This window comes from Mastigoproctus giganteus, chromosome 2 (genome assembly GCF_048544385.1).
Source record: "Mastigoproctus giganteus isolate SK-2022 chromosome 2, ASM4854438v1, whole genome shotgun sequence".
NCBI classification, from domain to species: domain Eukaryota; kingdom Metazoa; phylum Arthropoda; class Arachnida; order Uropygi; family Thelyphonidae; genus Mastigoproctus; species Mastigoproctus giganteus.
The window spans coordinates 4,745,802-4,763,950 of NC_143576.1; the positions used below are offsets into that span (position 1 = coordinate 4,745,802).

At 38.8% G+C, this 18,149-nt stretch overlaps 1 protein-coding gene across 1 annotated transcript in view; it reads right to left on the reverse strand.

Annotated features, from left to right (window-relative positions):
• Mdh2 (malate dehydrogenase 2) overlaps nt 1-17,296 on the reverse strand; it is a 101,845-nt gene extending 84,549 nt beyond the window's left edge. The window contains exons 1-2 of the mRNA XM_090387969.1: nt 17,154-17,296; nt 683-877 (exon numbers count right to left, since the gene is read on the reverse strand). Of these exons, the coding sequence (XP_090244095.1) occupies nt 683-877; nt 17,154-17,222 (264 nt within the window). The 5' untranslated portion in view covers nt 17,223-17,296. The remainder of the gene's footprint in view (nt 1-682; nt 878-17,153) is intronic.
• Nucleotides 17,297-18,149: the final 853 nt, after the last annotated feature.

Sequence of the window (18,149 nt, forward strand, 5' to 3'; positions counted from 1 at the left end):
AATAAATGCCACTTTCTGTACAAAGCTATAGCAAACTGGGTTTGCTATTCAGTGCATCGATCTCATATTTAGAATCTTCTCTTCATTCCTTTTTTTTTTAAAGCTTCGTAAATTTGTTACTCCACACGAATCATGTTAGTTGCAATTTGTGAGTTTCGTTAAAAAATGCTTATGCATGCTATTGAAATTTATAAAGAAAAGAGAAGATTATCTTGGAAACAAATGCCTCTTGAAGCATTTCTGAAGAAGACTGCTTCTTGTGCAACAAACCAACGAGTGCCCAGCCAATAATAAGTGATCAACGAGTGGGCATTTAGTCGATGATGAAGAATAAACATTAACATTTGTAAGTCATACATAATTTCTTTATTATTATAATTTGCTTGATTTTACAGGCTACATTTTCATTTCTTTGGATAAAACAATCATTGTTTAAACAAACAAATTAGCTAACTAATTTCAATGTCGAGAAAGTAACCCCTATTTTTAACATTAGGTCTAAGGGATTTAATTCCCGCTTTACAAGCGCGCACTAGGAATGAATTAACTCGTAAAGTTGGGAACTGCCTGTATCACATTAGTGATACTTACATTTTTCAGTAGGTAAATAGTTTGCTAACTTTTAAAATTAATAAGTTACTGATAACCAAACATTAAAATAATATAACAATATTGTTCTTACATCTAACTGATCATTTCCCACGTGGCCTGTGACTTTGGCACTACTGTTGATATGGCTTAAATCTGCTGCAACACCAGGAGTATGTACAACATCATAGAGAGAAAGATGGCTAATTAATGGACTTTGTTTTAGAAGTAATGACAAGGGTTGTCCAATTCCACCACTTGCTCCTAGCACAGCAACTTTCACATTTTTCTAAAAGATAAAAATTTAGTTAAAATTTTGTTTAAAAAAAAAATAAAATAAAATAAAGTATACTAACCCAACTTAATAAATGGGAAAGGAGTTATGCTGTTTAAAAAATATATATATATTTTTTGAAAATTTATTTCCTAGATGTAACTTAACCAAACTTTACTAAATGAAATAAGTCGAGTTACTTGAGAGAGAGAAAAAAGAAAAAAAAAAAAAAAAAAAATTATGTATATATATAATTTTGGTATTATATATATACAAGCTCCACTCACTTTGCAAAGAGAGGAAGTGAGGTAATTTTAATGTTGACAACTCCAGCTGGAGTTCCATAGCCGAGTGGGCGGGAGCGGGAGTGCAGTAGCACGCACTCTTTGAGTAGACCAGGGTTCAAGCCCCTGACTGCTGAATACAGTTGATCTGCCAATCCGCACTGGACCAGCGTGGCAGATTATGGTTCATTTCCCTCAGCACGAATTGCTGAGGAGGCTTTCATCCTGCAGTGGGTTGATAATGGCTGCACTTTACCTTTATTTTTTATATACACAACTCTGTGTGTGCGTTCGTGCGTGTGTGTGTGTATATACACACTACTAATGACAGTCATTTACTGCCATTAGTAATTTTTCAATTACTAATGGCAGTAAATGAACAATCCACACAGATTGCTCATTTACCTACAAGAATACTGGAAAATCCTAAGCATACAGCCAACACGTTTGATCTTTTTCTCACAAACAACCATTCTAAGTACACAGTCGAAGTGAGTGGTCCTTTAGCCACCTTAGATCACAACTTGGTGATTCTCACTTCTCCAATGGAGCCTTTAACCATGGCTATTCCCAACCACGTATTGTTTGGCATTACAAGAATGCAAAATGGGATGACCTGCGAGATTTCTTTTCTTCTTTTCCTTGGTTGGACTGTTTCAAAACTTCTGATGTCAACATTTGCTCTAATCGTGTCAGTGAAATTATTCTTGTAGGAATGGAATTCTTTATTCCACATTCAAATCTTGTCCTTTATCTAAACCTTGGTTTTCCAATAAATGTGCTAAGGCTGTTCAAGAGAAGAATGTTGCATATCGTAATTAGCTTGTTTCCAATTCTTCAGTTTCATTTTCTACCTACACCAAAGCTAGCAACAATTGTAAAGCAATTATTAATCAGTCCAAACTAGATTTTGAACAGGCTAAGAGTAGAAAATTTGCTTCTTACCCTAATGGTAGCCGAGCATTCTGGTCTCTTGCCAATGCTATTGGACACAACTTTTGCCCATCTCTTCTCTCAACTCTGTCAAAACCACATGGTTCTGTTGTCACTTCAGCCAAGGATGAAGATGACCTGCTAGCATCCCATTTTTCTTCCAACTCATGTGTTAATGATCTTGGTAAAACACCTCCCACCATGCTCGATTCAATGCCTCCTGTGGTCTTCCGTCAAAAGGATGTCAGAAGGATTTTGACAAATCTTGATGCTAAGAAAGCTCCAAGTCCTTATTGCTTTTCTCCACTTGTTCTCAAAACCTGTGCTCCTGAACTTACTCCTGTTTTTGCTGCTTTTTTCACTTTCTTATTCCAAAGGTGTTTTTCCTTCTGCTTGGAAATTTGCTCATATCTAGCCAGTTCTTAAAAAGGGTGACAAATCCCTCCCATCTAACTATCGTCACATTGCAATTACTTCTACTCTTTCTAAAGTAATGGAGAAATCAATTAACCGCCAAATCTTAAACTATCTAGGAAACCTTCCGTCTGATCAACAGTTGCCAGTATGGATTCCATGAGTGTCGATCCACTGGTGATATTCTGGCATGTTACCCATTTACGGACTAATTTAAAGGAAAGTTTGGTGAAACACAAGCAGTTTCTCTTCACATCCCAAAGGCTTTTGATCGTGTTTGGCATAAAGGTCTTCTAAACAAGCTTCCATCTTATGGTTTGCCAACTGTTTTTAGTAATTGGTCATCCAGTTTTCTCTGTGATCGTTCGCTGGGGGTGATGGTAGATGGCTCTCTGTCTTCTAACTTCTCCACTGCCGGTGTCCCCCAAGGTTCAGTTCTTTGAATCTCTTTAAAAGTTACAGCTATCAGTTACAGGCTCTGCAAAAACGATAAGTGTTTACCTGTTATTTACATGATTGTTATTTTATATTGTACTTAATACGTAGTCATATAGTTATAGTTACGCTGGTTATTTTTTATTTTTAATTTAGATAAAGAGTTTTTGTGGATTTTACTTACGATAGGTAAAACCGTTATTTCGTTCCATTTCTGTAGCCATTGTTTTTGGATATAGTGGTAGGGAATTCAAATTTTTTAATTGAGGTAGCTAGGTAGCTCTAACGCATAATTATATAGTAATACGCTTCACTGTTTCTATTTAATAGTTTCTATTCAAATACTATTGATATTTAATTTATTGATTTTATTAATTTAAACTACCATGCCCCAAACTAGAGCAGCAAAGCAACGGTCACAAAGTGGCAGGAGTGCTGTGACTCGGGGGAGAACTGAGGGGGGCAATTCTCCAACGCATCACAGCCTAAAGAAATGTGCAACTTGTGAAATGTTTGCCGAACTCTCTGGAACGGAACATGATATTGCCATGGGGGATGTCTTTGTGTGTGCGCGATGCAAGGAGTGTATCGAAATCAGGCAACAACTCAGCGTTCTTATGGGCCTATATGAGAGCTTGAAGGACAGAGTGGATGCCCTCGAAGGAACTAAATTGAGGGGCCCATCAGGCTCTCAGCTGCCCACATCAACGCCAGAGCTTGCACTTGGTCATCACGCAACACAGCGGCAACCCCTAAGGCAGAATGCGCTGGTCCCACAGGAACTAGTTGTTGTTGGTGACTCTATTGTCAGGGAAACGGGGAACATCCTTTGTAAAAAGGATAGGTGGAACAGGACCAGGGTATGTCTGCCAGGGGCAAAGGTTGATGACGTTGTAGAGCGGATATCATCTTTCAAGGGCACAAAAGGTGATATAGTTGTACACGTTGGCACTAATGATATTAAGAGTAGGAGACCGGCAGAATTACTCAACAAGTACAGGTCACTGTTGAAAAAAAGCCGTGAAATAGGGTTGAATTTGAAAGTGTCTGCAATTCTGCCCAGACACGATAGGAGGGAGTATATGATGAGAGCCTTGTCGATCAATTCGGCCCTGGAAAGATTGTGCAAGGCTCAAGGGGTAGAATTTTTTTCAGCCTGGACTGTACTTGTTAATAGGAGAGATTGCTTCTACAGGGATGGGATACACTTAAATAGAAAGGGTGCAAGAATATTTGCTGATGCTATCGAGGCAGTGTTAGGTGGGTCGGAAAACTGCTAGTTTGGGGGGATACAAAGACTAATAGTTTAACAGTAACCGCAGGCAGAGGTGAAGGCGATTCTTGCACAACTTCTATTAGAATAAGAAGCGACCTGGAGCGAGGGGTGTTGGGGGTTTCAGGGACGGATGGCAGTCATCATGGAATAGTTGGGTATATGGGATGTGTTAGGGTAACCAGGAATAGGCATAGGAGCATGTATGCTTGCATGTATACCAATGCTAGAAGTATAGTAAATAAATTTGATGAATTTGAAGTGTTGGTCAAGACATCAAAGGCGGATATTGTTGGGATAGCAGAGACGTGGTGTCACAAAGATATAAAGAATGCAGAACTGGAATTTGGGGAGTACAATGTGTACAGAAAGGATAGACAGGACAGAAAGGGAGGGGGTGTTATGCTGTTAATTAAGAAAAACATAAAATCAAAGGAAGTGCACCCAGTTAATATAGATGAACAGTGCTCTGTTGAGTCAGTTTGGTGCGAGATAAGCACTGCGAAAGGAAAAATAAGGGTAGGAGTGTGTTATAGGCCTAATGACTTGAATGAGTACAATGAACAATTGTACAGAGAAATAGAGTGGGCCAGTAAATCTGAATGTCTTATAATGGGGAATTTTAACTTCCCAGATATTGACTGGAACTTGTGGGTTGGTCACTCACACACCAGTCAGACTTTTGTGGATTTATTGGATGATTGTTTTCTGCAGCAGCAGCATGTTCGAGAGGCAACCAGAGAAAGTAACACTCTTGATCTGGTTATCAGCAGTGATCATTCGTGTATTAAGAATTTGCAGATAAAGGAACCACTAGGTGGCAGTGATCACAGTGTGCTGAAGTGGGATTTACTCAAAGAGGTAACTACCGTCAGGGGTAAAGGAAAGGGTTTTTGCTTCCGTAAAGGGGAGTACAGTGGTCTCAGACAGTTTTTAAATTCTGTACAGTGGGATCAACTGACGATGTTACCAACAGTAAATTCTAAGTGGGAAGCATTCAAGGAATTAATCGTGGAAGCTACTAGACTTTATATACCGATTAAGAAATATCGTTCAAGGTTTAGGCCTAAATGGTTATCAAATGAACTAATGAGACTCGTGACAGAGAAGAAAAATGCATGGGATGCATATAAATTATCAGGTGACGCAGAAGCCTGTGGCAGATATAAGCTAGTCTGTAATCAGGTCACAAAGGAGGTTCGGCAGGCGAAGGCGGATTACGAGAAATCTTTGGCAAAGGATGCTAAGAAAAACAGCAAGGATTTCTTTACTTATATAAACTCTAAAAGGAAGGGGATGAATATGATTGGTCCACTTGACATCGATGGTTCGACTGTTGATGATCCTGTTCAGATAGCAAACAAACTGAATGAGTATTTTGCATCTACATTCACACGTGAGGAATTATTACAGTTTGAAAATGGAAGAAGGTTATCAAATTGTAGCAGTGTGCTTAATGATTTTGTAATAACTGAGAGCAAAGTGGAGGAGAAATTGTTGAAGTTAAACATAAGAAAGGCACCTGGGGTGGATGGGATCTATCCAGTTATTTTAAAGGAGGCGGCAAAGCAACTAAGCAAACCCTTAGCCATAATTATGAGAGCATCCTTGGACTCAGGGGAGGTTCCCACGGACTGGAGATGTGCAAATGTGTCCCCAATTCACAAAGGTGGATCGAAGGGTGACACGAGTAATTACAGACCAGTTAGTTTAACTTCTGTTCCGGGTAAAATAATGGAGTCACTGGTTAAAGATGCATTGCAGGATCATCTAGACAAGACTGCAGCAATAATTCAAACACAGCATGGGTTTGTTAAGGGAAAGTCTTGTCTGACAAATTTGATTGGTTATTATGATGTGGTCACAAAGGAACTGGATGCGAAAAATAATTTTGATATCATATACTTGGATTTCAGGAAAGCTTTTGACACTGTTGCGCATGGAAGACTACTGTACAAATTGGAGCAGAATGGTATTAAGGGTAAGTTGCTACAATGGATAAAAGGATGGTTAAGTGGGAGAAGACAGAGGGTGGTAATCAATGGGTGCTGCTCTTCATGGACTAATGTTATTAGTGGAGTCCCACAGGGTTCGGTGTTGGGTCCACTGTTGTTTTGTGTATTTATCAATGATATTGATGAAGGTATATCAGGCTTAATGTCGAAGTTTGCAGATGACACAAAGGTTGGCAGGGTTGTTAATGACAGTAATGGCAGTGTGCTACTGCAACAGGATCTAGATAATTTGGGCAGATGGGCTAAGAAGTGGCAACTGAAGTTCAACCTTGACAAATGCAAAGTACTGCATATGGGTAGAAGTAACCCCAGAGAAACGTACCAACTGTGTGGTACTACACTTAAGGTGGTAGAAAATGAAAAAGACCTGGGAGTAATTGTGCAGTCAGATATGAAGTTTTCTGAGCAATGCAGACAGGCTGCTAGGGCAGGTCATGGGGTTTTGTCAATGATATATAGGAATTTTGCTAGCAGGGAAAAGGAGGTGATTGTCCCTCTGTATAAGGCAATGGTCAGGCCACGCCTTGAGTACTGCGTACAGGTCTGGAGGCCTCATTTTAGGAAGGATGTAGATTTGCTTGAGCGTGTACAGAGAAGAGCAACACGATTGGTGAGGGGAATGAAGGGATTCTCTTACCAAGAGAGGCTTAAGTTCTGCAAATTGCAGTGGCTGGAGACTAGGCACCTGCGCGGTGATCTGATTGAGGTCTATAAGGCCTTGAATGGGTTGAGCACGCTGAATTCTGATGGGATCCTTCCACTTGTTCAGATTACGAACCTACGGGGACATAAGTTCAAATTAAGAAAGGACAGATGTAGAATAGATGTGCGGAAATTTGCCTTTAGCCAGCGGGTGGTTAATTGCTGGAACAAACTTCCATCTGTCGTTGTGGAAGTTGATAGGTTAAATAAATTTAAGGAGGAACTGGACAGGCATTTGGAGGGAATGGCGTGATGATTTTTTTTTTTTTTTTTTTTTTTTGGCTGATGCTGCATAAGCTCCTACACTTGCTTTCTTGCATCATGTGCCACTACTACTACTACTACTACTACTACTTTCCTCCACTCTTTTCCTTTTGTATATTAACAACCTTCTTCCATTGACTGGAAATCCTTACCAATATTTTTTCCGATGATAGCACATTGCATTCCACTTTCCAATTTGAAAAACTTTGCCGTGTTCAATCAGCTTCAACTTCTCGAAAATCTGCTACCAATTCCTTAAATGCTGATCTCCAGGTAATTCTCCAGTGGGGCAAAGCAAAATTAGTTGATTTCAATCATTCTAAAACTCATTTGTACTAAAACAATTTGTCATACTAAAACAATTTGTATATATCTCGCAAAAAGGATTCTTCTGCTCCTATACTTATCTTTGGTGACACTCCAATTTCTAGGCAAAATGATATATCTCTTTTGGGGATTACTCTGACTTCTAATCTCTCTTGGCACAAGCACATTACAAATATTGCTTCCTCTGCATCTAAAAAACTTGGTTTTCTCTTTCGCTCTTGGCATTGATTTTCTTCCAAACAGCTGTTCACTCTGTACAAATTGCAAATCCGCCCGACTGTGGAATATTGTTACCACATCTGGGACAGTGCCCCCAAAACCTCTCTCAGGCTTCTAGATTCCATTCAGAAGAGGGAAGTTAGCATTAGCATTAGTAGAGGCATATGATGCAAGAAAGCAAGCTTATTCAGCATCAGCCAAAAAAAAAAAAAAAAAAAAAACACACACTACTCCCATTTCACCCCTCCGTTCGTTCGAAATACCTGTCCAGTTGAGCCTTAAATTTGTTTAGGCTATCAACTTCAACAACAATTGATGGAAGTCGGTTCCACCAACGAACCACCCACTGGCCAAAGGCAAACTTCCGCACATCCATCCGACATCCGTCCTTCCTCAATTTGAATTTATGCCCTCTGAGCTGATTATTCTGAGCAAGATGAAGAATCCCATTGGTATTGAGCATGCTCAAACCATTCAAAGCCTTATACACCTCTATCAGATCACCTCGCCGGTGCCTAGTCTCCAGACTCTGTAATTTGCAAAACTTAAGCCTTTCTTCGTAAGAGCAACCCTTTGTTCCATTCACTAATCTTGTTGCCCTTCTCTGTACCCGTTCCAGCAGCTCTACATCCTTCTTGAAATGAGGCCTCCAGACCTGTATACAGTACTCAAGATGTGGCCTAACCATTGCCTTATACAAGGGAATAATCACCTCCTTATCCCTGCTAGAAAAATTCCTGTATATCATTGACAACACACCATGAGCTACTCTTGCAGCTCGTCTGCACTGCTCAGAGAACTTCATATCTGCCTGCACAATTACTCCCAGGTCCTTTTCATTCTCCACCACTGTCAGTGTAGTACCGCAGAGTTGATACGTTGCTCTGTGGTTACTGTTTCCCATATGTAGTACTTTACATTTGTCAATGTTAAACTTCATTTGCCACCTCTCAGCCCATCTGTTCAACCTTTCCAGATCCTGTTGCAGCAGCATAGCGTCAGTAGTGTCCTTAACAACCCTGCCAACCTTTGTATCATCTGCAAACTTGGACATTAAACTTGATATACCATCATCAATATCATTCATAAATAAACACCGAAAACAACAACGGACCCAACACTGAACCCTGAGGAACTCCACTAATAACATTAGTCCACGTTGAGCAGTGTCCATTGATTACCACTCTCTGTCTTCTGCCACTCAACCATCCCCTTATCCATAGCAGCAATTTGCCTTCAATGCCACACTGCTCCAATTTGTGCAGCAGTCTTCCATGTGCAACAGTATCAAAAGCCTTTCTAAGATCCAAATATATAATATCAAAGTTATTCCCTGCATCCAGTTCTTTTGTGACTACATCATAGTATCCAATCAAATTGGTCAGGCAAGACCTGCCCTTAACAAAACCATTCTGCATCTGAGCTATAACTGAATTCTTGTCTAGATGATCCTGCAGTGCTTCTTTAACCAGTGCCTCCATTAATTTACCTGGAATAGAAGTTAAACTAACAGGTCTATAATTACTTGTGTCAGCCTTTGATCCTCCTTTGTGAATTGGGGTTACATTTGCACATCTCCAGTCTATGGGTACCTCCCCTGAGTCCAAAGAAGCTCTCGTAATTATGGCTAGGGGGTTTGCTTACTTCCTTTGCTGCCTCCTTTAATATAACTGGATCGATCCCATCCACCCCAGGTGCCTTTTTTATGTTAATCCTCAACAATCTCTCCTCCACTTTCCTCTCAGTTATTACAAAATCATCTAGCTCACTGCCAATGTTTACTTTACCTACGTCATTCTCCTTCCTGAATAACTCCTCATGCGTGAATGTAGATGCAAAATACTCGTTTAGATTGTTAGCCACCTGAGCAGGATCCTCAACTGTTGAACCATCAATATCCAGTGGACCAATCTGATTCATCCCTTTCCTTCTTGAGTTTAAATAGGTAAAGAACTCTTTTCTGTTTTTCTTTGCATCCTTTGCCAAGGATTTTTCATAGTCTGCCTTTGCCTGCCTAATCTCCTTTGTGACTTGGTTACAGACCAACTTATATCTATCATAGGCTTCCATGTCGCCCATTAATTTGTATGTATTCCATGCATTTTTCTTCTCTGCCACATGTCTCATTAGTTCATCTGACAACCATTTAGGCCTAAACCTTGAACAATATTTCTTAGTTGGTATGTAAAGCCTCGTAGCTTCCAAGATTAGTTCTTTGAATGCTTCCCAATTTGAATTTGCTGTTGGTAACATCATCAGTTGGTCCCACTGTACAGAATTTAAATACTGTCTCAGACCATCATAGTCGCCTTTACGAAAATAAAAACCCTTCCCTTTACCTCTGATGGTAGTTACCTCCTTGAGTAAATCCCACTTCAACACACTGTGATCACTGCCACCTAGTGGTTCATTTATCTGCAGATTCTTAATGCATGAAGAATCACTACTGATAATCAGATCAAGAGTATTGCTCCCTCTTGTTGCCGCACAAACATGCTGATGTAGAAAACAATCATCCAATAAATCCACAAAAGCCTTGCTAGTGTGTGAGTGACCAACCCACAAATTCCAGTCAATATCTGGGAAATTAAAATCCCCCATTATAAGAATCTCTGATTTACTGACCCACTCTATTTCCCTGTACAATATCTTATTATACTCATCAGAGTCATTAGGCCTATAGCACACTCCTACTCTCAATTTTGATTTCCCTATGCTTATGTCACACAACTGACTCAACACTGCCCTGTCCATCAATGTCGACTGGCTTCACTTCCTTGGATTTTATGTGTTTCTTAACTAATAGCATAACCCCTCCTCCCCTCCTGTCCTGTCTATCCTTTCTATACACATTGTATTCCCCAAATTCCAGTTCCGCATTCCTTATATGTGTGTGACACCACGTCTCTGATATCCCAAAAATATCTGCCTTTGATGTTTTGAGCAATACCTCAAATTCATCAAATTTATTTACCAAACTCCTAGCATTGGTGTACACGCAGGTATACGTGCACCTGTTTCTATTCCTGGCTACCCTAACACAACCCATGTGTTTACTTGTACCGCAATGACTCCTAGCAGTCTCTGAAATATCCTGCATCTTGTTTTTCAGGCTTCTGCTCATTTCAATAGAAGCAGTACAAGAATCACTTCCACCTCTGCCAGTGGCTACTGTTAATTTATTAGTCCTTGTATCCCCCCCCAACTAGCAGTTTTCCGACCCTCCTAACATTGCCTCAACAGCATCAGCAAAAATTCTTGCACCCTTTCTATTTAAGTGTATCCCATCCCTATAGAAGCAATCTCTCCTGTTAACAAGTACAGTCCAGGCTGAAAAAAATTCTACCCCTTGAGCCTTGCACAATCCCTCCAGGGCCGAATTGATCGAGAAGGCTCTCATCATATACTCCCTCCTATCGTGTCTGGGTAGAATTGCAGACACTTTCAAATTCAACCCTAATTCACGGCTTTTTTTCAACAGTGACCTGTACTTGCTAAGTAATTCCGCCGGTCTCCTACTCTTTGCCAAGTAAGACGCCACTGGTGTCTCACCTTCTAACTAGTAAATCAACTCAATGGTATGCGAAGGTGAACTGCTATAGATTTTTAAACACCTCTCCCTAAGTTATTTACTCTATTTTAAATGACTTCACCTTTAGCCGGAGCTGAAATGCTGCTACTTAACCTTTACGTTGTCCATGAATATCGTGAGAAGACTTTTGAACAGAGCAGGTGTATCTGGGCGTGTCCGTGTGAAAGAATTCGGGTATTTCCTACATTTATGATGGCTCCTTATTTACAAAAAAACTCTAGGAGCAGAGACGAAAGACAAGGAAAAAAAATAAAAGATATGTTTTGATTATATACCGGCAAAAATTCTCATAAACCATATCACATGTGTTTTTCCTTCTTGATGGCCTATTAAGAATTATAATTATTCATATTGATAAAGTGGTTTATTTTTTCGGGACACGCCTAAGCTATTTTGTATAGATTGTAAACTATTATATATTCAGGCCATGATTATTAGAAAAAAAGTGTTCGTCAAGTTACAATTATTATTATAAATGGCAAAATATTTATAACGGATCAACTGCACTGTCGCTGTCAATAAAGTACAGTTAGAGCTGAGTTGTGGTAAAATAAATTCTCTAGATTATCTTGTCTTTTACATCAATCCTTGTTATTTTGCGACATGGATTTACTGCGGTATTCAAGATTCAGTTGAAAACAAGGTCTAGCCAACTAACGAAACCTTTGTTTTAAACGTCAGAGAAAAATATGTCATTATATTTTAATGCTTTAGCAATATTAAGTGTTGAAGGTGCTTACGCGGGTTGAAAAATAGACTTGTGCGTTAAAGAGAGAAAGAAACTGAGTTAGGTTAATTAATGACTCCTCTCTAACAGAATCTGTCTCCACTCGCTGTCTCACAGGCATAATGTTTCTACTGCATACCTTTTCTACAGATACTTCCATGAGCACTGTTCTTCTGAATTGGCTTCTATAATTCCTGCTCTCTCTTTCAAAACAGTCCGAACACGTGCCGCCACCAGCCAACATTCATTTACTGTGCAATTTTAAACTCACAGAACCAACTTTTCATCTTCCTCATTTATTCATTCAACTGCCATTTTCTGGAACAACCTTCCTTCATACATATTTCCTGAAAATTACAGTCTACAGAAGTTCAAGTCTAATGTCAACAAATATCTTGTTTCGTCTTCTCAACCTGCAACCCAAGCACAGTATTAAGTACTATAGGTTCTAATACCTCTCGTGTTTGGGGTTTTCATGAAAAAAAAAAAAAAAAAAACACCTAGGAGTATAGTCAACAAATCTGTTGAATTTGAAGCCATAAAATGTAATTATAGAGACATTGGAGACATGGTGCAACTCAGACAAAGGATGTGGAATTTGAATATAGTGATTACATTTACAGAAAGATCCGACAGGCCGAGAGGGGTACACATATGCTCTCAGTTCAGAAACAAAATCAAGGCAATGCATCCAATTCTGAGGTGATCTGATAGAGGTGTATAAAGCCTTGAATGGTTTGAGCATGCTCAATGCTGATGGGATTCTTCCTCTAGCTCAGAATAATCACCTGAGAGGGCATAAATTCAAATTGAGTAAAGACAGATGTAGGATAGACGTGCGGAAATTTGCCTTTAGCCAGCGGGTGGTTGGTTGGTGGAACAGACTTCCATCCCTTGTCGTGGAGGTTGATAGTCTAAATAAGTTTAAGGCTCAGCTGGACAGGTATTTTGAACGAACAGAGGGGTGAAGTGGAAGTGGCTTTTTTTTTTTTTTTTTTGGCTGATGCTGCATAAGCTTGCTTTCTTGCATCAAATGCCTCTACTAATGCTAATGCTAATTCATACAGGTGGCCAAAGCAATGTTGAATCAGTTTGGTGTGACATAATTGCTGGAAAAACAAAAATCAGATAATGAATGTGTTATGGGCTAAATGATTATAACAAACAAATGGACAAACAGAGTGAGATAAATCAGAATGTCTTGTAATGGGGGATTTTAATTTTCCAGAAAATTGACTGGAACTTGGTTATTCATCCAGAGTAACAAGACTTTTCTGGATTTATAGGATGCCTGTTTTCTATACTACCAGGTTAGAAAGGCAATGAGAGAAAGCAGCGACTTTTCATGCATTGAGAACCACTTGGTGGCAGTGTTCACGATAGTGTGTAGGATCTCATGAAAGTTTTTCAGTGTGATTTTAGATTATTGTCAAAGATAGAAGGGAAGGGATTTTTCTTTCATAAAGATGACTACAATGGTCTCAGACAGTTTTTAATTTCTATTCTATTCAGTGGGATCAAATGATCTCATAGCTGCAAATGCTAAATGAGAAGTAATGATGGAAGTAGTCATAGAAGCTACTAGGTTTTTCATACCAACTTAGGTGGTACTGTTCAAGACAGACCTAAATGGAAAACAGATGAACTGATGACACTAGTGACAGAGAAGATATATACATGGGATGCATATATATAAGGAGATACAGAAACCTGTAGGAATGTAAACTAGTTCTGCAATCAAGTTAACAAAATTTAGGCAAGCTTAAGATTACGATAAGTCTCTGGCAAAGGCTTTTTTACTTGTGTTAGCAATAGAAGGAAAGCAATGAATCACATTAGACCACTAGTTATGAAAGATATAACTGTTAATGATCTTGTTCAGGAAGAACTGAATAGATATTTTGCATCTACATTCACACATGAAAAAAAGAAAAAAATTTAGGGAGCTGGATGCCAAAAGTATATCAAATTCTAATGGAGCTAAATGTTATATGATAACCGAGAATAAAGTAAAAGAAAAACTGTTAAAGCTAAAAGTAAATAGGGTCCCTGGGATGAATGAGATCTATCCAATTATATTAAGAGAGGCAGCAAAAGAGGTAAACAGTCATTATTATGTGACCATCCTAGGATTCAAGAGAGGTCTCTATGGACTGAAAATATGCAATGTCTCTGCAATTCACAAAGGGTGATTTTCAGGACTTGTCTTGACTTTTGTTACAGATAAAATAATGGTTAAAGAAGCAGTGCAGGACCAGCTGCAAAGGAATGCAGTTATACAGATATCACTGCATGGATTTATTAAGAGGTGATCCTGTCTGAAAAATTTGATTGGATACTATAATGCAGTAATAACAAAGGAGCTGGATGGCAAAAAAATAGTTTTTACATTAAATTCTTAGATTTCAGAAATGCTTCTGATACTGTTCCACATGAAAGACTATTGTACAAATTGGAGCAGGGTGGCATTAGGGCCAAACACTGCTATGGCTAGAGGTATGGTTGGGTGAGAGAAGACAGAGTGGTTATCAATAGATACTACTCTTCCTGGAGAAATATTATTATAGTCTCCCAGAGTTCAATGCTGAGCCAATTGTTGTTTCCAATACATATTAATGATTCTGCTGAAAAACATATCAGACTCAATGCCAAAGTTTGCAGATACCATAAAGGTTGCCAGGGTGGTTAATAAAAGAAATCTAGAAAAATTAGGCAAGTAGGATGAGACGTGGCAATTTATATTGGTTATAAATTTGGTTATTTGAGGCTTGAAGTGGTGAAACCCATGTGTAGTCTCCAGAGCAAAGCTCCAGCAACCATCATTTCTTCCATCATGCAGTATGATTGATGTATTTTGAGATTTTGATGGATATTAATGGCAAGATTGAATCTCCCTTACATTTTAAGGGTGCAGCTCTAAAATGGTGTTTGCAGGTAAGCCATTAAATAGTACACCAGACCAAACCTATTAGTAACTCTCTAGGAGGCTTCCAGATCAGCTAATGTATAATCTTGCTGCCTCTACTCTGCCAGATAGTGACTGGAGGGAATCTGAACTCTGAGTGTACATGTGGGGACATTCTCAAGGGCATGTCAAGCAGCTGGGTATAATCTTGCCACGTGTATGCCATATCCAAAACTTTCATTACTTCATACAGCATGTCCTCACCACCTTTTCTTACTACTGAATATATCATGAATTGTGAAACTAATAAAACAAACTTATCTGCAAAAACATCTACACGTCACAAACACTTCCTTGTTCATTTCACAAATATAAATGGTCACTTTTCTAATCTCAATGATGTCCATTTCCGCTTAGTCTGCAAAACTCCGTGTAATTTTTCTGACAGAATCCCAGTTATCAGTTGTTTCAACCACTGCCCATCTCAGTTGTCTAAATATTTGCTGTATAATTCTTTTCACTTCAAAAGTGCTACTTGTGCATAAGTCCATTTTGATATTCCCTGTCAGAGACAATAATTTGGAATCTCCTCGTTTTGATCTTCTCTGGCTTAAAATCACTCTACTGCATTCTATCAAAGATAAACATACCAACTGTGTGGTACTACACTTAGGGAAGTGGAGAGTGAAAAAGACCTGGAGTAATTGTGCAGTCAGATATGAAGTTGGCTGAGCACATGGGCTACCACAGCAGGTCATTGTTGTTATTTGGTTTTTAGGAGCATTAGCAACTAAGGCCATATTGCCCAGAGCAGGTCATGGAGTCTCGTCAATGATATATAGGAATTTTGCTAGCAGCGATAAGGAGGTGATTATTCTATTCTACAAGGCAGTGGTCAGGCCACACCTTGGATATTGTATACAGGTCTGGAGGCCTCATTTCAAGAAGGATGTGGAGTTGCTAGAATGAGTACAGAGAAGGGCAACAAGATTAGTGAATGGAACAAAGGGGGTACTCTTACAAAGAAAGGCTTAAGTTTTGCAAATTACAGTGTCTGGAGACTAGGCACCAGCGAGGTGATCTGATAAAGCCTTGCATGGTTTGAGCATGCTCAATGCTGATGGGATTCTTCCTCTTGCTCAATTTAAATTTATGCCCTGAGAGGGCATAAATTTAAATTGAGGAAAGACAGATGTAGGATAGATGTGTGGAGATTTGCCTTTAGCCAGCGGGTAGTTGGTTGGTGGAACAGACATCCATCCCTTGTTGTGGAAGTTGATAGCCTAAATAAATTTAAGGCTCAGAGGGGCAGGTATTTCGAACGAACAGAGGGGTGAAGTGGAAGTTTTTTTTTTTTTGGCTGATGCTGCATAAGCTTGCTTTCTTGCATCATATGCCTCCACTAATGCTAATGATTTCAGGAGGGATTCAAGAAAAAAACTGGTCGTTGGCCATTGCCAGGACTGCCTTCTTCCTCGTCGAAGTGCGGAGGTGTAACCATAATTCGGCGAATAACCATTTCTTTTTTAAACTGTTCATTTGATTCTTGTTGTCAAACAAGATCTTTTTTTTTTTTTTTTTTTTTGATTTTCGATTTTTGGTGACACCCCCCCCTCGAAACTTTTGCGCCCTGAGCCAATGCCAAATTTGCTCGCTCCTCATGCCCTCGCTTGCGATGTGTTTAACAGTACTGTATGTTCATGGTATCAATAAATCCATAGGATAAAAATCAAATCCGATTTTCGATGTTCAGGAACGAATTATCTATTTATAGCATTCAGTTCATAGGATTACAACGCTCAATATGTCTTTTCGCTCAACATCCACCTTCCAAAGGAGTTTTTGTGGGAAGAATCAAATTTGACTAAATTGAAGGATACTCGTACTTTACGCTAATGCTTAAATCCGAAAATGCAGATGAGCAACCGGCATGAAGCCCTCGTGATTTAACTTCCTATCAGCGAGAACCAAGTATCGAAATAATGCAATTTGAAATTTTGTAGCGATTTGAAACAGATCACATTTCTTCCACAGATTTTAAACCTATCCCTGCAAAACTAGAAAAATCATCCTCACGTACTTAGCGACCTACTGGTTCAATTTGCAACTTTCTCCTCTGTTTACCTTCAAATGATTTCCAAGCATAGCCAAAAAAAAATTAAGAATAATATACAGAGGGTATATAGTAAAAATTCTGATACCTGAGAAGACAAGGAAAAGGCTCTCGATCCACCGATTTTAAAGGTTACTTTGCTAAACCTCGAAAACATTTTTTTTTTTTTTTTTCCGGATACCGGCAAACACCAAGGGAAACAGAATACAACTGTGAAGGTCAAAACACACAACCTCACTTCACAGTAGAAGGAACACCTCCACAAATAACTACAGGCAAACTCTCGTTCTCAGGGCACACTTGGGTAAAATTATAATTTTATTTAATTTTTGCAATTCATTTCTGCAAGATTAATAAAAACACGTGAGTTGAAAATTTGCGCACCAATTTTGGCCCTTAAGGCTGATCAGCGTACCCTCTATCACTCCTCTGCTAATTATATCGGAATATTGAGAACACCAGATTTTCGGTGTTCTCATAGCTTACTATAGTCCAGAAGACTATGGGTGTCTGGGACTATTATTATTATTAGTAGTAGCAATAGTGGCAACTGATACAAGAAAATAAGCTTAGATGATCCCAGTGGCCCACATCTGGTGAGTATGGGCTTGGCACACCCAGGGTCCTGAGCTGGATATCATCATTTTTCTCTTCTTTGGTGATTCCTTTCTACTTCTCTCTCTCTTTCAATGTAACTCGGAAATTTATTATTATTATTATTTTATTTATTTATTATTATTATTATTTTTTTTTGCCTGGTGCAGCATAAGCCTCAGGCTTCCTTGCACTACGTGGCTTAAAATAATAATAATAATAATACAACACAATTTATTTATCAAGAGAATATAACCTAACCTATGTTTACAATAAATGAACTTGTTAAGAAAAGTGAATTTCTTGACAACAAGTTGAAATTCTTCATTTACAACAGTTTTGTATACAAATTCTTTTACTACCAGAAAAGACAATGAAGTCACTACTCATAGTACATACCACACTGTAAACAGAGATAGTAATTTATCTGTATAGCAATTTTAATCCACTGTATCATTGAGTATCAAGAATTTTCTTATTAGAAATTTTA